This window comes from Zeugodacus cucurbitae, chromosome 3 (genome assembly GCF_028554725.1).
Source record: "Zeugodacus cucurbitae isolate PBARC_wt_2022May chromosome 3, idZeuCucr1.2, whole genome shotgun sequence".
Classification (NCBI taxonomy): Eukaryota; Metazoa; Arthropoda; class Insecta; order Diptera; family Tephritidae; genus Zeugodacus; species Zeugodacus cucurbitae.
Genome location: NC_071668.1, coordinates 6019410 through 6039905, shown reverse-complemented (window position 1 = coordinate 6039905; position 20496 = coordinate 6019410). Strand labels below are relative to the sequence as shown.

Genomic DNA, 20496 nt, shown 5'->3' with positions numbered 1-20496 from the left:
AAGCGCCATGACAAAATCATAAAACAAAAACCATAAAAGCAACACAGACTATTATATTAAAAGATATACAAACACACACAGATAAATCTATGCAAGTAATAACAGTGTGTGAGTGCAATGAGTGAATTTAGATTTTGTTGCAACAACCAACCAGTATGTATGAACGCATTGTTCGTATGTGTTCTTACGATATTTACATGTCAATCCAGTGCAATTATTAGGTTTCTTATATTTTTCTTTGAAAACATAGATTTTTATTTAAATTTTGCTTATAAGTTATTCATACCGGCATATTAATTATACAATTAGACTGCTCATCAACGAATAGGGGGCGGGCACACTTGCGCTGTCTTCCATGAGAGCATTCAAAGCGACACTCTGACAGGCAGTCAATTTCTAGTACATTACTGGCGGTTCTTTAGACCCTGCCGCTGAACAGACAACACAATGAGCGGCTACATAAATATATTCTTGTGTTTACATTTGGCTATTGAGATATTTGCAAGCCGATTGTAGCCGGCACATAGGCGCATGTGTGTTGGTACACAGATAGCGGCGCAGTTGCATTGGAGCAACACTAAGCTGAATTGAGTTGATTTGAGTGGGCTGAGATCGGAATTTCGTAGTGGTGGCGACTGCAGAGGCAACCGGCAGTGAAAGGTTATTTTGGGTTTTGCATAGACCCAAGCCGGCCGCGTTGACAGGGTGGCGGCTGTGGGGCGTGCTGAAACACCAACACCAAATATTACACTAGTTCCATTGCATTTATGCGCCGTCACTCACACATTTGTTATTATGGTTTGTTGTTGCGTTTTTTTCGAGTACGATATGTAAGAAGACAAGTTTCGCTGCAATTTGAAGTTTAGCCGACGCCCGGCATTTGTGCTCCTGTCGCTGCTTTGCTGCTAAATGGTTACTGTTACTGTTAATGTTACAGTTATAGTTTTTGTTGCTTCTGATTTATATGCGGTGCACTTATTGTTGCTGTAATTATTTTATGGTGGCGCTGCATATGAAGTTCAACGAATTTTTTAGTATATAAGTTGGTTTAATTTCATATTCGAAATCAGAATCAAGTCAACACTTCTTGAGTGTGTCTAGCAGCTTACAGCAAATCTTTTTCTTTACTTCTCAAATCCTTCTCCACTTTAATCAGCAAACATGAAGGTAATTCATAGATTGCAAAGGATACCAGTGCATGGTGTATTTAAGAACTGTCAAAATAGTGAAAAAATATAACGTAAAAGTGAAAAAAAAACCAAATTAAGAATTAAAAAAAATAAAAAAAATACTATTTTACTATTTAATTTTTCAAAAGAAAAAAGACAAAAATAATTAATTATAAAAACATATTAATAATAACAATTAATAATCTTGATATTCAACAAAAAAACAACAGCATTTAATTTATTTTTGGAATAATTCTCAATCACTTTATCTCTGCGACTCTTTTCCAGTTCGTTGTTGCCGTAGTCATGTTGGCTCTTGCCGCCGGTGTACACTCCTCCGTGTTGACCGCTCAGATCGCACCAGCTGTGTCGTATGTGACCTCTTCATTGGGCGGCGGCCCCTTGTTGGCACCTGGTGCTTGGGCTGCTGGACCTACCGCTTGGGGTGGCGCCGCTGCATTGGGTCTCGGCCTCGGTCTCGGCGGCCGCGGTTTACACGGTGGCATCCCCGGCATCTCACTTGCTCAAGGTCCTGGCGCCGCCGCCATCGCTGCTCCGCTTGCTGCCCCGATTGCTGCTGCTGCTCCTCTTGCCGTGGGTCATGGCGCGGGTGTGTATGTGGCAAAGACACGCGGTGCTATTCACACTGCTCCCTTGGCTGGTCACATCAACTCGGCGACTTCTTTGAACTTGGCACCCGCACCAGGCACTTGGTAAACACATACTTCGATATTGTTTTATAATGTTTACCATCGAGATCACCGCATATTCGTTCACATCTAAACACACGCAAAAAAAAAACCATGCATGGTTGCATGCTGTCAGCAGCCATACTTAATACAAATTTGACGACTCTGATGACTAAGGAAGGATGCCACCACACTAACTGTTTACGAATACTTTAGAGCGAGTTACAGATTTCCGCCGTTTCTGTAGCCCGTTTCCGATATCCCGCAACCCACATCCTAAAGCACATACCGACATTTATATGCAACATATGTTTAGTCATATCTATGTTTTTTATGTTTAATAAATAATATTATATGTACATGGTACACATATATAAATTCATATACTCTATGTTACTTACTTAGATTAATCTCAAATTATTTACTTATGTGTTCAACAACGAGTTAAATGAATTTTCAATAGATATTCATTTGTTGAATTTAGGCATATAATTGTCAGTATTGCCTTTGATAACTTAATCTAGTTGTGTACAATAATTTTGAGAACTTTTGACAAAGTTTTTTTAGGTTAGATTTTTCAACTTTCCTTACTTCTTTCTGCTCTCATAATATCTTACCTTACTCCTCTTCTTTTAAATATTAGGAAAATGCCATAAGAAACGGGTCTAACCGTGTTTCTCTTTATATTTCGTTCTTCTTTCAACATGCCGTTCTATCTCCACAGTCATTTATATATATACCATATAATAACAATAAGTATATCGCATATATCATTGTAATATCATTATATTTATGTACCGTGTGACAAAATGTTGAATATATTTTTCTTAATAAAGATTTTGCAAGATTTTGATAAAGTCAACATATTCGTAGATATTGTCATATAATATTATGAATACGAGCGTTGGTGGAATATGTTGTGTTTTATGGACCCGCAGCTGCGGTCAATCCATATAGTTTTAGCAAAACTTAAAATAGATCACAAAATATCAAATTCGTCACCTGAATTAAAAACTTAGGAGTCTACAGCCGCCTTCCGAGAAATATGAGAAATTCTCCAGGCGCTATGCGAGATGTGCTCACAAAATTACGGGGATTTTAATTTTTTTTATATTTATTCATTCGTCTACATTATTTGCTGTCACCTTCAAAATATTACCAATATTATACCAACGCTTCTTTCAATCGTCGAAATACTTCTCAAACTCAATTTTTGGAATAGCTTTTGGCTCTTTCAGCGATTCATCGTATGCTTGTAAAACGGCCATTTAACGACCTCTTTGTTTTTGGAAATAGGAGAAAGTCCCAGGGAGTCATGTCTAGCGAATATGGAGCCTATCGTTACAATACGATCACCACGCCTCGGTTGTTTGGTAATAGTACAGGAAACAGTTATCGACTGTTTTCATGAAATAATGATATATTAGGAATCGGGCTTAGGTTCGATAAGAACAACGAGAAGTTTTCAACGGAATTTCTATTATATTTTATTGTCTCTGAATTAAGATATAAATCTTTTTTTATTATAAATTGAGATTGTCGAGATATCTAACACCCTAAAGATATTGAAGGAACGTGTTGGATATATTGTTCATGAATATTTGGATACGTTAATGATTTTGTGTTAAGTGGTTACTACTCGACCTCACAATCGTTCGATCCACAACACCGAAACTGGCTAAATTTAATGAATACTTTTTCACTGAATTGTCCAGTTATGAACTCCAGTCACTTTTATCTGTGCGAAAACATGAGAAATAGTTCGCTGAAAAAAAAAATTTCCTAAACTGAGATCACTTTCGAAGCAATCATAATATGAAAATTGTATCGAAAAATTGGGAAATCGCTATAATTGGTTTAACGAGATAAAAAAAATCTTTTAAATTCTTGAAAACGTTTTGAACGGTTTTGTCTCTCTGTTATTTATATATTATCATATAAATGGCCGTTTTATTGGTAAAAAATTATTAAAGATACGTTTAAAAACTCTCGAGAGATCTTGAAAAGGTTCCAAGAAAATATATTGGATCAAACTTAGAATACCACATACATATAGGGAGTTCAAAAGGGTTAATTTCAATATCAAAATTTAAGAATATTAGAATACATATTTTCATAAGAATTAAAAAGTGGCAAGACCAAAGTGAAAATATTACCGAAAGTGCGTACGAATCTGTTCAACAAAACGGTGTGGTGCGAAGAACTTTTGCATAGACACAAGCCGGCCGTATTACACTAGTTCCATTGCATTTATGCGCCGTCACTCACACATTGGTATTATGAATTGTTGTTGCATTTTCCGAGTACGATATGTAACGAGACAAGTTTCGTTGCAATTTGAAGTTTAGCCGACGCCCGGCATTTGTGCTCCTGTCGCTGCTTTGCTGCTAAATGGTTACTGTTAATGTTACAGTTACAGTTTTTGTTGCTTCTGGTTTATATGCGGTGCACTTATTGTTGCTGTAATTATTTTATGGTGGCGCTGCATATGAAGTTCAACGAATTTTTTAGTATATAAGTTGGCATAATTTCATATTCGAAATCAGAATCAAGTCAACACTTCTTGAGTGTGTCTAGCAGCTTACAGCAAATCTTTTTCTTTACTTCTCAAATCCTTCTCCACTTTAATCAGCAAACATGAAGGTAATTCATAGATTGAAAAGGATACCAGTGCATGGTGTATTTAAGAACTGTCAAAATAGTGAAAAAATATAACGTAAAAATTAAATTAAAAACTTAAACAGTGCATATAAATTAAAAATAATAATATTACAAAGAAATATTGAAAATAAAAAAATAAATATATTTTAATTTGTGTTTTTAGAAATATTTTGGTTTTACAACAAAAAAAAAACAACAGCATTTAATTTATTTTTGGAATAATTCTCAATCACTTTATCTCTGCGACTCTTTTCCAGTTCGTTGTTGCCGTAGTCATGTTGGCTCTTGCCGCCGGTGTACACTCCTCCGTGTTGACCGCTCAGATCGCACCAGCTGTGTCGTATGTGACCTCTTCATTGGGCGGTGGCCCCCTGTTGGCACCTGGTGCTTGGGCTGCTGGACCTACCGCATGGGGTGGCGCCGGTGCATTGGGACTCGGCCTCGGTCTCGGCGGCCGCGGTTTACACGGTGGCATTCCCGGCATCTCACTTGCTCAAGGTCCTGGCGCCGCCGCCATCGCTGCTCCGCTTGCTGCCCCGATTGCTGCTGCTGCTCCTCTTGCCGTGGGTCATGGCGCGGGTGTGTATGTGGCAAAGACACGCGGTGCCATTCACACTGCTCCCTTGGCTGGTCACATCAACTCGGCGACTTCTTTGAACTTGGCACCCGCACCAGGCACTTGGTAAACAAATACTTCGATATTGTTTTATAATGTTTACCATCGAGATCACCGCATATTAGTTCACATCTAAACACACGCAAAAAAAAAATCATGCATGGTTGCATGCTGTCAGCAGCCATACTTAATACAAATTTGACGACTCTGATGACTAAGGAAGGATGCCACCGCACTAACTGTTTACGAATACTTTAGAGCGAGTTACAAATTTCCGCCGTTTCTGTAGCCCGTTTCCGATATCCCGCAACCCACATCCTAAAGCACATACCGACATTTATATGCAACATATGTTTAAGTCATATCTATGTTTTTTATGTTTAATAAATAATATAATATGTACATGGTACACATATATAAATTCATATATTTTATGTTACTTACTTAGATTAATTTCAAATAATTTACTTATGTGTTCAACAACGAGTTAAATGAATTTTCAATAGATATTCATGTGTATTTGGGCAGATAATTGACTAGCATTGACTTTGATAACTTCAGCAATCTTTGGTCTAGTTTTATACAATATCTCTACAGTCATTTCTATAAATACCATATAGTAACAATAAGTATATATCACATATGTTGTTTTAATATAATTATATATATGTATGTACCGTGGACAATATAAAGTTGTTGAATAGGTTTGTCTTAATAAAAATTTTGCAAGATTTTGATAAAGTCAATATATTCGTTGAAATTGTAATATTATTGCTGCGAGGGTTGGTGCAAAATTTTGGGTCTTATAGACCCTCAACTGGGGTCAATCCATATTTTTAGCAAAACTTAAAATAGATGATCACAGCAGCCACGTCCTGAGAAATGCGAGGTGTGCTAACAAATTAACGGGAATTTAAATTTTTTTTTAATTTATTCCTTCGTCTACATTAATGCTGCCGCTTTCAAAACCGATTGTACCGATATTATACCAACGCTTCTTTCAATCGTCGAAACACTTCTCAAACTCGATTTTTGGGATAGCCTTTAGGTCTTTCAGTGATTTCTCTCGTATGCTTGTAAACCGTCCCTTTCAGGTACTCTTTATTTTTGGAAATACGAAAATGTCACACTATGTCATGTCTGGAGAATATGACGGCTGGGGCATCGTTGCAATATGGTTACAAAACGATCACCACTTCGGATGTTTTGTCATAGGGGATAGTTTTCATGACAAAATGATAAATTAGGTGAATAAGAAAAACGAGAAGTTTTCGAAAGCGGATAAACTAACGGAATCTCCATTTTATAATATCGTCTCTGATTCAAGGTATAAATATTCTGTTATAAATTGAGATTGTCGAGATATCTAAGGTTCTAAATATATTGGACATAGTATTCTTCCTGATTATTTGGATACGCGAATACTTTTGGGCCAGCCACTTTTAGCTGCGATAAGGCTTCAACAGAATGTTCGCTGGAAAAAAGTATCCAAAACTGAGATCACTTTTAACGAAAGATTTACCGATTTGAGAGATCGCAATAACTGATTTTATGTCTTATTGTGCTCGAAAGAAACGTTTAAATTTTTGAAAATGTTATGAACCATAACGTTAAAAGTTGCTAAGCATGCCTGTTTTTATAGTTCATATAAATGGTAATAAGTACTTCTTAAAAAAAACATACTAGAGATCTTCATAGGACTCCAAGATACATTATTGGCCTGGTTAATCTTAGAATATCACATATAAGGAACATTTAAATGTCAAGATTGAAGAATTTTAGAATATTTTCATAAGAAATTAACAGTGGAAAGACTAAAGTTACAATGTTACCGAATATTCATACCAAATTGTTTGTTGTGGACCACAGTTCACGAGCTTCTTTCATGTTAAATACTTGTCCAATACTAGTCAATTCTTTTAATGCCAAAGCTAATTGAGATTTAAACCTTTCACTAACATATGAAAAGAACAAAAAATAAATTGAACCATTTGTGCATTAGGTGCACTGAGTTAATTATTGCTTAAACGATTTAATATGAGTACTCGCTGGTGCAAATGCACCATTTATTTAGTTGTGTGTGCCATATTCTCCACATTTATTTTAGTTTTTTTTTTTTTTAAATAAGTGCCGCTCATTGTTTACATTTACATTTATTTGCGCAATAATATTGTTGGGTGGCGCAGCGCTAAGCAGCGATACTGAGAAGCAGAGCAATTTTTGCGAGGGAGCGGATGGTATTTGTTTTGGTGCTTGGTGGCTTGCATAGCCACCAGCTGTTGTCCATCAGCGCGCATTCGAATGCAAGCCAATTGTGCGAGTATGTGCGACGCACTCAAACAACGGCGCTTTGCTGCCGCTTGACGCTCACACACACACATATTTTGTGGCGCGTTCTTTTGGGCCTTGCCGCACCAGATATGCATCGAAGTCCCGCCATAAGCGAGCACTTATACACATTAATTTATATGGACTATTAGCACGGAGCATGCAGAAGGCGTCCAAATGCATTGTTGAGCCAACATTTGGCTATTGAGATATTTCCATATTGATTGTGGAGTAAATTGTACTAGTTCAGTGGAGTGCAGTGCAGTGCAGTGGCGGTGGCGTACAATTGAGTTGAACTGAGAGTTGAGTGGTTTTTCGAGGTTCGGCAATATTTGCCATGCAACTCGCCCAGTTGGTGGCGGCGCTGGTGGCCGCCTGTGAAAGGTTATGTTTCGTTTTTCGGTTGTGTGCGGCGGACAGGTGGTTGGCAGGGTGGTTAGCAGGGTGGTTGTGGCGCGCAACAACACCAACACCAAGTATTACTCTAATTCTGTGTGCATTAATGCGGCCGCCGCTTATGCCGCCAATGTTATTGTTTGTTATTGTTATTACTATTAAGTACACTACCGTTGTTGTTGTTGTTGCTCAACCACATTTGTTTTTTCTGCTAGCATTTTTTGAGTGTGTAACAAGACAAGTTTCGTTACAATTTAAAGTTTAGCCGGCGCCCGGCGTTTCTTCGCTGCTTACACTGCAGCTAATGCTATTGAATCGTTGCTATTGCTGTTGCTGCTTTGGTTGCTGTTGTTGTTGTGTTACAGAATACGTTTTTTTTTGCTGAATTTTGCACACTCATATTGAACTTATTGCTGCTGCAATTATTTTATAGTTGCGCTGCATATGAAGTTCAACGAATTTTTTAGTATATAAGTTGGCATAATTTCGTATTCGAAATCAGAATCAAGTCAACACTTCTTGAGTGTGCGCAGTAGCAGTACTACAATAAATCCTTTTCTTCACTTCTCAACTCCTTCTTCGCTTTAATCAGCAAACATGAAGGTAAGGTACTGAGTTGTGGTGACTTAAGGAAGACGGATGGATCGTTAGTGGAAAAAAATTCAAAATAAATAGTAAAAAAGAAATTCAAAAAATTAAAAGTTATAGTGAAGGACTCAAAAAATGTATTTAATAGAAATGTCAAAAACAAATTGTTTGGCAAAGGATAAAGACGCTAATATAATTGTGCAAAAAAAATATTTGAAAATGGAAAAGAATCAAGAATATTTTCAAAATTAAAAGTTTTTGAAAAATTGTTTAAAAAATACCAACTAAATTGCGCATAAAAATATTAAATAAATTGAATACTTCATAATTTCCAATCCCCACTTCAAATAATACTAATTGTTTCCATTATTTTGCAGTTCGTTATTGCCGTAGTCATGTTGGCTCTTGCCGTTGGTGTGCACTCCTCCCTGCTGACTGCTCAGATTGCACCGGCCGTTTCGTATGTGACCTCCGCTGTGCATCCGGGACCATTGATCTCAGCCGGTGGCTGGGCAGGTCCTTCCGCTTGGGCCGGACCAGCTGCTGTCACCGCATGGGGTGGTAGCGGACACGGCTTGTATGGTGGCATTCCCGGCATTTCCCTCGCTCAGGGTCCTGGCGCCGCCGCCATCGCTGCTCCTTTGGCCGCTCCAATTGCTTTGGGTCATGGTTTGGGTCATGGTTCGGGTGTGTATGTGGCTAAGACACGCGGCGCCATTCACACTGCCCCCTTGGCTGGTCATGTCAACTCGGCGACCTCTCTGAATTTGGCACCAGCACCAGGCACTTGGTAAACGTGACATGCGAATACCGATAAGATCCTCACAAAGCAATATAAAACAACCGACATTCACACACATAACCACACAACTAAATATTATGCATATATGCTGGAGTATAGCTGCGCGTTGCGCCAACTATAAGCACAAAAGACAATTTCGACGATGATCATGCCAAATGAAGGATGCCACCGCACTAACTAAATAATATGTATAATTGACACCGAGCGTGCACACATTTTCGCCGTTATGTATACCGCGCTCCGATATCCGATATCCGCAACCGCAATCCACACCCTGACCACACGCATACCGACATTTATATGCAATACACGCACACACGCACTCTGTTTAAAGCATATCTATGTTCTTTATTATTATTACATTTATTAAATGATACATTATGTACATTATGTACGCACACATATATTTCATGTTATTTACTTATCATAATCACTATGTTACACACTGTATTTTGTGGTGTTTGGGGCAAACTTAGTCGTGAATGTTTGCCGATACGCCATGCTGAGGAAGGAATGGATTTAATGCACAAATCCGCTACAACAACTGCGATAACAATAACAACAACAATGATACTGATAATTTTACCGACAACACTATATTAAATGATGTTCATTCTAGTTTCGTACAACAACTTTGAGAACTTTTCACCGCCCTGTACTTCTAAATCCTTTCTATCTATCTATCATACGCTAATCTCGTTTAACGAGAAATCTCTTTCACTTTCACTTTCACCTACACTTCTCCTTTAATTCTTTTATTCTTAATCTTATACAAAACATATCAATATAATGCATAAAGAAGCAGAAAAAAAATCAATAAAAATAAATAAAGAATTAAAAAAATATATTTTTACTCTTTTTATTACAAAGAATTTGAAATAATATTGATGATATTTTAATATCACCAAAAAAAATGCTGCGAATTTAAAGCAAGAAAAAATGTTGCTCTCGTAAAAATCCCCAGCTCACCTATAGTTGCAATAGAATTGCAATAAATTCCAAGAGTAAGTATATAAAGATACTAGGGGAATTTTGACTCTACGAATAAGCTTAAAATTAGTTCCCATTATTTAAGAAAAGGGACTAGCATTTTCATGAGAGTGGCATTTGAAAATAACTTTCAAATAGCTAATAGTTATCGAACAAAACGGTGCATATTTAACCTAAATCGTATCACTATAACTATCCTAAATAAAACTTTCAAATGAATCCAAAAATAAGGGTTCTAGACCTTATACAGCGAATAGGATAATAAGAAAAATATTTTGATTGACATCTGCCTAAAGTCTCTCAAGAACAATCTATTGGGTTAGGGGTAGTTAGAGTCACGAAAAAAATGAGAATTTTCAGTATTTTTTTGTTGCTATTAAATCATGTTATTTTACAAAAGTAATAATATGGCATTATTATACAATGTTCCGACTTAAAGTCATGAAAATTTGAAAAGAAAAATTATAATTTCCAAAGTTATAGCTGCCTGTGTTGACCCAGTTTCAAAAAAATGTCCTTGCAGTGACAATCATAAGTCCATGGAGATTCATCTAAAAAATACGAAAATTGTATCATTCGGATAAAAAAAAAATAAATTTTATAAATAGATAATTCTGGGCCTGATCGAAGCTTTTTTTTTCAATTTTAACAAAATGGCGGCCTCAGGAAATTTTTTTCTTTATTTTCGGGAAAAAATCATAAGTTAATTAGTCTTAAAAAATTGAAAATTTTGAAGAAGAGAAGAAAAGGATTATTATGTATTCTAAAAGCTGTAGAAATTTCATTAAAATCTACTGAACGATTTTCGAGTTACAGTTGTCACCAATTCAAAAAAAAAAGTTTTGAGAAAAACGCATTTAAAATTTCATACTAGCGTTTTGGAGCGCCCGAGCGATCTTTGTTATTTGTCGAATAATTCGAAAAGTTATTATCGGATCAACTTCATATTTTCAGAGTTGTTCTGTGATTCAATGTCAATGGCCAGGGAACACTGAACTTGCAGTATTATTTATAAGATGTGATGAAGGCACTGACCGTAAACTTACTAGCACTTCTTGATGGTAACTCCTGAATGCGATCTGATTTCAAAAAAAGGAGATTATAAGGGAGGTTCTGTAATCGGAAGTGAATTACAGAACCTGCCTCTATAGTTCAAATAAAAATACAGCAAAGTAAAACATTTCAAACACTTTTGATTAATCGAATAATTATATAATTAGGGTGGCGTTGTAAGCTTAGAAGCTGCTTTCCAAGCTTTCCCTCAGAAAAAAATTTTGGTGAGACCTTATGAAGATAATAATAAATATTATTATATAATAAATATAATATACAAATAATTAAAAAGAAATATAATAAATAACTTAAACTTTGTATGGCAACCATTTAAGATATGACATTACTGCTGGCTTTTCTGGCGTTCGCCTTGCCTTTTCAAATCCTACAGCTAACAGCTTACACAAGCAATTAAAATCTTACACTAAATCTAACTAAATGCAATGGAACGCCAAAAATGGATTAACAACAGTTATGTAAGTCACTTTGAATCAGGCAACGAGACATATATATATGTACTTATATATGTAAGTAGTATGTGGGCGTAATTGGTTCGTGTGCAGCCGAGAGAGTTGGTCAGCTTCGAGAGATAAAGCCTTAATTGTGCGGAAAAATTGCGGAAAAAGTTGCACAATTAACTGACAATCGCATTTTCCACCAAAGGCTGTTACTAAAATAGCGAAACAATCATAAGAAAATTAAATTACTAAAATATATAAATATGTATATAAATATCTACAAAGCTACAGAAATTGAAAAAGCACTACCTTTTTTTACAAACATAATAATTTTGTCAACGATTGGACATGAAATCACTTCTGGTTTGACTCGTACACAGCAGCAATAACCAAAAAATAAATTAAATAAATACAATGAGACAAAAAAATGACCACAAAGTGCAAATGCATACATAACTAGATTGACAACATTGGCGAAAATATTTGACTTTTTGCGCATTTCGATTGCAAAATATTGTAACCAACACCTTCAATCACGAGACGACGATGACGGCAACGGGCACATGCCGATTGCCGATAAAAATCCTACGGACAAGCAGTGTGTGTTGTGGCTTTGGAAATACGCGATACTTGATTTGACTAGTTTTGAACTAATTAAGAACTAGTTGTAACACCATGGATAATTAATTAGATGAACAACTGTCTTGTTCCATATCAACAAGTGATGTTTTGGATGTCTTGATGTTCTGAGAAATGTCAAATATCAGCGTTTGTTCAGAAATATACCAATTTCAGTTCAAAAGGACTACTAAAATACTACACAAGCCAGTATTTAACTCACCAAGCATTACAGAGCAGTGAATCGAATACACTATACCAGCTGCTCTAAAGCTAACATTTCCTTTCGGTCCACTCTTTTATGCTTTTTCATAGACTTTTTTTTGACAAGAGATCAGCGCCCGAAAACAAATAGCAGAAAAAATGTCAAATCGATGTCGGTTATATTATCGAAAATAAACTGATTCGTCGACGCAATTATGTTTTCTTGCTGAATCACTTATTCAAGAAAATGTTGTAAGCCTAATGCTTTACTGATTTCAGTCAGAAAATTCTGTTGTATTAGGTCTACAACTTTGCTTCCGCCGATTTTTGTAAATTTAAGTTTTTCTTTGTATAAAAACGGTTACAAATGTCGATGAGCCACAGCCGCACTTTTCTTGGAATTCAAAAAGAAAAGCAAAATTTCCCGCAAATGTCGAGAATTCGGCTCAAAAAGTGACATTTTCAGTTGAGAATAAGTTTGGGATGCAAACAGATCTCTACAAATTTTTGTTGGATTAATGTTGACACAAATGTACAAGATCGATATAAAAAAAAAAATCGATTTAATCGATCAGTGACATCTATTGGAAAATGGCGGAAGCAAAGTTGTAGACCTTTTACACTTTTCGGTTTAGAGTGGCGTTTCCCTGCTGGGTTCACTTACGCGCTACGCTTGTTGTTGCGATTGCGTCGTTGCCGCGCGCAAGTAGGTGGTGCAACATTAATGTGGCAACAAAGAGTGGATTGCAATGACACAGAACCAAGGCAACACGACGTGCTGAATAATTGAACCGCTTGCCAATATGGCATACATATGTATGAACAAATATATTTTTAGATAATTTATCTATTTGGTGGCATGCAACCAGAAATGCAAGCACTTTAACGTTGCCGCTTAAATAACAATTGGCAAACTTATGTAAATTTGTACGAGTCTGAGTGTGTATGTGTGTGTGTGTTTTCAATATTGGTTCTGCATGTTAAACACATATTTAGCGCTCAATAATAATTAGCACTTTAAATGCAGTAACATTTCAGTTATGGATACCATTGTTGATTACAAGCCACTTAATCTATATTTGCGTGTGCTTGTTAGTATACCGCACTTTATTCCAATTCATTGTTAGCCGTTAAATCAAAAAAAAAAAAATTAAATTTATATTAAATAGCCTCAACTATATTTCAATCATTTATTACTTTATTACTTTAACGATATTATAATGGAAACTGTATTGTTGTTGGCAACAATTGCATTAAATGTGGCGTGCATCAATTTGAGGCATTCAATTAGTTGCAATGAGATTATTTATACAGTTCTGTAATCACAAGTAATTAATAATCAACAACGGTGCATTTAAGTTTCACATCATTTTTACGTAAATATTGGCATTTGATTTAGTAGCACCCTTCTCTTGCTGTACGTCACTCATACTTTCGCAACCCCTTCTAAACGCGGCAGGTGTTACCAATCACCCCGCTAAGGTTATAATTAGCAATCATCGTTTAAAGTATTCACTTAATTACCACTTGAGAATTTCGAGTTGAAGATTTAATAATACAATAATAGCACTTCAAAGTCCTAAGTCGCTCGATTGTCCATCGACGAGTGTCGTAATCAAGGTTACACTACTTACCTCACTCACTTAATTACACTGTGTGTGTGTGCAACGTGTGATTTATAATGGAATTGCAATTAATTTAAATGAATTATGCCATCTGTGGACCATATTTTTATGTGTAATAACAAGAATTGGGTTAAAAATGCTGACGCTTGTAAAATAATGTGGGAAAACTAATATGTAAATTGGCATACAGTGGCTGGTGTGGTCAGTTAGCAGCGTGGGGGTGATGGATTTCATGGGAAACAATTATCACATGCGATTTCATTAAATATAGGTTGTCTACATCTTGTTACTGTGTTGGGCTCATGTTCTCTGTTCCTCGCCCATGCTTGTATTGTTCCTATGATCAAATTGGACTCTTTATGTCCTTGGATCATGAATATTCGAGGGGCTTAAGGTCGTTTCAATTTAGAAAACCGACACGAAGTAGCCTTTTTAAAGTCCTATAACATATTAGAATATGACAAAGTCTTGGAACCTATTTCTCTACGTAGTCTAAGCATTATTTATTAAGAGGACACTTTTAAGCGTCTTTTCCTATTAAGATCCTTCCATATTCACTATCGGAAATCGAAATTAATTGAGTTAGTTTTTGAGTGAAACCAGCTGGTAATTGAGTGAAGAAAAGGCATCGAAATTCACTATCGGAAATCGACATTAATTGAGTGAGTAATTAAGTGAAATTGCAATTGAGTGAAGCGAGGGTCCGATTTAAATGAAGTCGCCAGAATATGCTCAAACAATTTGAGTGCCGCCACAACAACAGAACCATACATTTTTATGTCATGCAAATCTAATTTTTATTAATAATATATAAATGCAAATTAGGACACTACGTGATTTCCAATTTATTGTCATTACCATTGCAATAGTAAAACAGTTGAATCGTTACAGTTTTATATAAGATATCTTTAAATTCCTTTTGAGTACGCAGCTGCCTTCGTTGTATCGATTTCCAATTTTTATTATTTGGATCAAGCACATAAATATTATTTAATGTGGACATTTGAATGCGCAAAGTAATTATAATTACTTCATTAGCACAAATGCGGAACCTTGTACGTTTAGAATTATGCAGTTAAGCAAGTGTGAATAGCTAAAGAATTGGCTTAAAATGCATACTAAGTTTAAATATTTCATGGTAACACTAGAAAACAAATTGTAATTAGAACAAAAATTATAGAAATCATAAAAACCGGTAAACTGTTCTAGTCATTGGTATTTGTGCATTAAAAGCGAAGGGCATTCGAATGATTCGTTAAATACAGACATCATAGAATTATGCAATTGTTGGGGAATTCCAATCAATTTGTTACGGTATACATAGATACATAGAAGATAATTTTTTTTACTCCTTTTACAGTCTAATTTCGATGGAATGATTTTTATGCTATAGATGTGTGTTTGTATATAGCGCGCTGACTACTATACGGGGTGTCTTCAGAAAACGGTAATTTTCCTTTTTTGTAAAAAATATTTTTAAAAATTTTATAATTGGACTCTCCAAACCCTTCTGGTCTAGAATTTTGTAATCATTCCCGGTAAGCGAAAACTGTAGAAATAGATTTTTCCATAATTAATTTCTGGAATTAATATAAATTCTATATAACTACTAAGAATTTGTTTTTCCCGATCTTAGTCTTCTAAAATATAATAGAACCCTTGATCTATACTTGTCAGACTTTTTACTTGGGTATAGTATATTATATATGAACCGTGGATTAAAGGAAGAGGCCCATGAGATCCATTTCCGTAGTTCCGGCATTCACTCTGAAAGCGGGACATATGTATATATAAGACCAAAGCTCAACCACCTCGATATTAAGTTGAATTTAGGTGTTGCTGAAAGTCCATTTCGATGTTGCCTTATAGCCTTGGGTAACTGGTCCTCATTCTAATAGACCGAGCGCATTCACCAGCATTTGCGAATCCGCAAAGATCACTGACTCTAGAATAATCGTAAGAAAAAAGTTCAGCTCATTGCGATTACTATAATTAAAGTTATCGATATATATTTATAGAGGGTTTAACTGATCACTAAACCCATGTTACAATTCCAAGAAAATCTCCTCAATTCAGTATTTCCTTCATGATTATTTCACTTTGGTGAGTCTACGGTTGTATCACTTTCGCTTTCACTGAGTCAACTATCTTCAAAATTATCTGGTATTGTAATTTTGAGCACATAAAAAACAAAAAAATTTTAATGGAAGTTTTAATTAAAAACAAGAAAAAACGTTAACTTCGGCTGTACCGAAGCTAATATATTCTTCACAGGTGCATTTCTTTTAGTAACTATGTGTTAAGCAAATCTAAAGACGTAAGAAAAAGTAAGTAAAAAACAAGCCCTTGATTCCGATCGTTCAGTTTGTATGGCAGCTATATGCTATAGTGAACCGTTCTGAACAATTTTTCGGAGATTAAATTATTTCTATGAGCAATAACTCACACCAAATTTCGCGAAGATATGTAGTAAAATGCGGAAGTTTTCCATACAAGCCCTTCATTCAGTTTGTATGGCAGCTATATGATATAGTGGTCCGATATCGCTTCCGACAAATGAGCAGCTTCTTGAAGAGAAAATAACATCTGCAAAATTTCAAAACGATATCTTAAAAACTGAAGGACTAGTTCGTATATATACAGACAGACAGACGGACATGGCTAAATCGACTCAGTTCAACCTACTGATCATTTATATATATACTTTATAGGGCCTCCGACGCTTCCTTCTGGGTGTTACAAACTTCGTGACAAACTTAATATACCCTGTTCAGGGTGTAATAATTAAATAATTCTAATTTTCATATAATTTAAATTGCTTCCTTTTCAAATACTGCTAATATTTTGTACGTAATTGTACTAGTACATACATGTCAACTATTTCCATCACTAATAATTACGTCAAGTTAATTGAATGAAGTGATCAATTAGACGAACGTATAACTAAAGTAAACTAAAGTAACGGAGAAAAAAATAAAAAATTTGCTTTTTTTATATACCGTTGTGTATGTACATATGTAAATATGTACATTTGTGTACATAAGAAACACTTGCATTCATTGCGCGGTAATTAATGTGTTCGCATAGTTACCGGAACTGCAATTGCAAATGGGTTGGGCGTGGCATTGTTGCTAGCGCAGCGCAAGAAACGCTTTGACAACTACTATTCAGCGTTGCTAAGTTGTCGCACAAGCGCAGTAAAAGTTAAATCAAGTGCGCACTCAAGTGACAATTATTTTTTTATATATTCATTTGTACACCTACATACGCGCTGAGTTACCCAGTAGGAATGAGCAATAAATATTGCATGACATGAACATGAGGCCTATACATTATTGAAGACTTATCTGAGGTATAAGCAACTAACTTTAGATGAAATTAGTTATGATTTCGAGTCTTCGAGTGCGGTCTCTGTATATTTAAAAAATAAAATTTCCATAATTTCTTTGATTTACCTCAAAATTTGGTGACTATATGTTTCGGCCGGTACTGCTAAAGCCATAAGTATTAATTTATAGCTGAAAATTAAAGGCCAGCCACGCCAGTCGTTTTCCTACTAGGTCATTACTTACCCGCATTGTGTCGAGTCGAGTCGAGTCCTCGAGAGCGGTCTCTGTATATTTGAAATATAAAATGTCCATGATTTATCTCAAAATTTGATGCTTTATACGACTCTTTTTGTGACTATATGTTTCTTCAGTTACTGCTAAAACATTAAGTATTAATTTATAGCTGAAAATGAAACGTTCTATGTACTCAATATTTTTCCATCAGTCACGTATGATTAACGTTTCATCATATCTCTATTTTTCCTACGAGGTCATTAGTTACCCGCATTGAGTAAGACCAGTTGCTATTTGCATTATGCGATGGCGGAAGACAATTTTACGAGTGTTTACCTTATTTATTAAATACTACTTTTCATTATTAATTTACCGATAGTAGAATGTCTAGCTGTAGAGGTTGTAGCGTTTCTAATGAAAAAATACCACATGGCACCGAGTGTGCATATGCAAAAGAGAGGCGTTGACAAAACTAATGTTGCTAACGTAGATTTTATATAAGAACCTTTTGATTTAATTATTTTTATTTTTTTTTTTTTATACGGACCGACTGTTATATGTGCTCCAATTAGGTTGCGCTTGTATGCGTGATGTTGGCGGGTGAGCTGTTGCGCATGCGCACGTCACACAAGTCAATAAATAATGAATTGCGTGTGTGTGTGTGTGTGTTGGCTTTCTTATATTTATTTATGTATGTATGCTTTTGTGCTAATTTAACATTTTATTGGCTATTGGCTATTCTAATGTGGATGTGGGTACACAGACAGTTGCTTTGCATTTTATTGTAAGCTGACAGCTTTGGTTACATATTTATACAAGCTTATACATATGTAGATGTCTGTTTGCTCCGTATTTGTAGACATTATCGACTTTCCATTATATGCATTTATCTAAAAATAATAAAAAAATTTTTAAGTTCTTGCTTTTCATGTTATTTTTTATACGCTTATTATGAGTAATTGCTTGAACAAGAAGTTTGTTGTTTTTTGTTCCTATATACCAATAGGTGTCGATATTCTGACCACTCTCGCTTTCATTGCGACACTAAGTAATCTGATTTGGCTTCCAATAAACACGGTGCATGGTAATCTGTATAAAATCGCCGCGTTTACGGTGTTGAAATCAGAACGGAAAATTAGTCCAAACGGTCAAGTACAATTCGCTAAACAGCAATTAATCACTTACAAAAAAACAAAAATATCAAAATGAAAGTAAGTGGGAAAAAAGGATAAAAAAGCTATCAGAATTTAGAAAAAAAAGTGTACAATTGAAGGAATTTTGACCACAAATAAAAAGGAAAAATATATATTTTACAAAGGAATCTCAAAAATTACAAATTTCATAAAAAAAACTTGGAATTTTCGGACTATAGAATAGTATTTTAATATTAATAATCTTATATTAATTCTCTCTTTCTCTTCCCTCACACAAAACTAGTTCGCTATCGCCGCTATCTTCACTTTGGCTCTCGCCATGGGTGTTCAATCATCAGTCCTTCCATTGTTGCCCGGTCTTACACAAATCGCCGGACACGGACTCTCCTACACTGCCGTCTCTGGACCATTGGCCGTTCCCATTGCTGCGCACGCTCCAGCTGCTGTTATCGCTGCTGCCTCACCAGCAATTGTTGCCGCTGCCCCAGGCATTGTTGCTGCTGCCCCAGGCATTGTAGCTGCTCACGGACCCTCTGTGGCAGTTCACGCACCTTCTGCTGTAGCTGTTGCTCATGGCGCTGCAGCGCATGGTGGTGCATACGTAGCCCAAACCCGTGGTGCCGTGCATAGCGCTCCATTGCCCGGCCATATCTCCTCAGTGGCCAACGTGAATGTTGCTCCCGCACCAGGCACTTGGTAAACTCCCGCAACTTAACTACACATCCATCTACCGATCCCCAACATCCAAAATACTACAACAACACTATTACCGCAAGTAAATATTTGTTGTGTATTGGTGACACGGCTAACTCCTTAAGGACCTCCATGAAAATTATAAATGTGTAGCTGCGGCACACATTAGTCGATAATGTCAAAGAAGGCGCAAATTTGGAAATACGCAGAAAGCAAACGAACGAGCAACAACAAATATATTGGTTGAATTCTATAACATTCATGACAACAACAACAACCACAAATGCAACAATGCAACGAACCCTACATTTGTGTAGTACATCAACCATTTTCTAAACATCATCCTCATTGCACTTTTTTGTATAATTTTACTTTCTCTCACTACATTCCCCCATATCCAATGGTAAATTCCTCTTTTCATCGAAGCTTACTTTTGTATAAAATGAATACTTCTTCTGCATATGCTTGTAAAAAAGTATGGTTGTAAATGAATAAAAGATTACGACTAAAAAACAAAACTGAAGGATTTTTTAATTCATCGAAATATAGTAAGGTCAATATTTTTATACTTAAAGGTAAGATCTCGTGGTGATACCAAACCATTCATCCAACTAATGCCGTCTTAAAAAGACTAAATATGAATTCAGCTAAATTTGTGGCCTAATTCACGAACCAGATAATTCAATATCCATGTAAAATTGGTGATTTTAGGTTGAAAATTATACATACTTTTCATATAAGTCCATCTTGATACCAAATTATCCAAATTATCCTACAAATATCTTCAAATATTATATGTTCTTTCTTCGATAAACGCTCTTGGGTCTATCTCAGCTAGTACGACGGAATGATTGATGGTCAAGTTTTAACATTAATTTCGTAAAAGCGG

General features: G+C 35.7%; 4 protein-coding genes across 4 annotated transcripts; all 4 read left to right on the top strand.

The window, feature by feature from the left end:
* The first annotated feature begins 1005 nt into the window (after positions 1-1005).
* On the top strand, positions 1006-2028 carry LOC105218223 (adult cuticle protein 1). The gene is made up of 2 exons (XM_011193660.3): positions 1006-1167; positions 1458-2028. The coding sequence occupies exons 1-2, from the start codon at positions 1162-1164 to the stop codon at positions 1884-1886; spliced, it is 435 nt and encodes a 144-aa protein (XP_011191962.1). The 5' UTR covers positions 1006-1161; the 3' UTR covers positions 1887-2028.
* Positions 2029-4341: 2313 nt separating this feature from the next.
* Positions 4342-5556, top strand: LOC128919782 (adult cuticle protein 1-like). The gene is made up of 2 exons (XM_054227624.1): positions 4342-4501; positions 4777-5556. Exons 1-2 carry the CDS (start codon positions 4496-4498, stop codon positions 5203-5205), a joined length of 435 nt encoding a protein of 144 aa, XP_054083599.1. The 5' UTR covers positions 4342-4495; the 3' UTR covers positions 5206-5556.
* Positions 5557-8303: 2747 nt separating this feature from the next.
* Positions 8304-9653, top strand: LOC105218222 (adult cuticle protein 1). Its single transcript, XM_011193659.3, has 2 exons — positions 8304-8462; positions 8825-9653. Exons 1-2 carry the CDS (start codon positions 8457-8459, stop codon positions 9239-9241), a joined length of 423 nt encoding a protein of 140 aa, XP_011191961.1. The 5' UTR covers positions 8304-8456; the 3' UTR covers positions 9242-9653.
* Positions 9654-18810: 9157 nt separating this feature from the next.
* On the top strand, positions 18811-20125 carry LOC105218224 (adult cuticle protein 1). Its single transcript, XM_011193661.3, has 2 exons — positions 18811-18971; positions 19198-20125. The coding sequence occupies exons 1-2, from the start codon at positions 18966-18968 to the stop codon at positions 19612-19614; spliced, it is 423 nt and encodes a 140-aa protein (XP_011191963.1). The 5' UTR covers positions 18811-18965; the 3' UTR covers positions 19615-20125.
* The last annotated feature ends 371 nt before the right edge of the window (positions 20126-20496 follow it).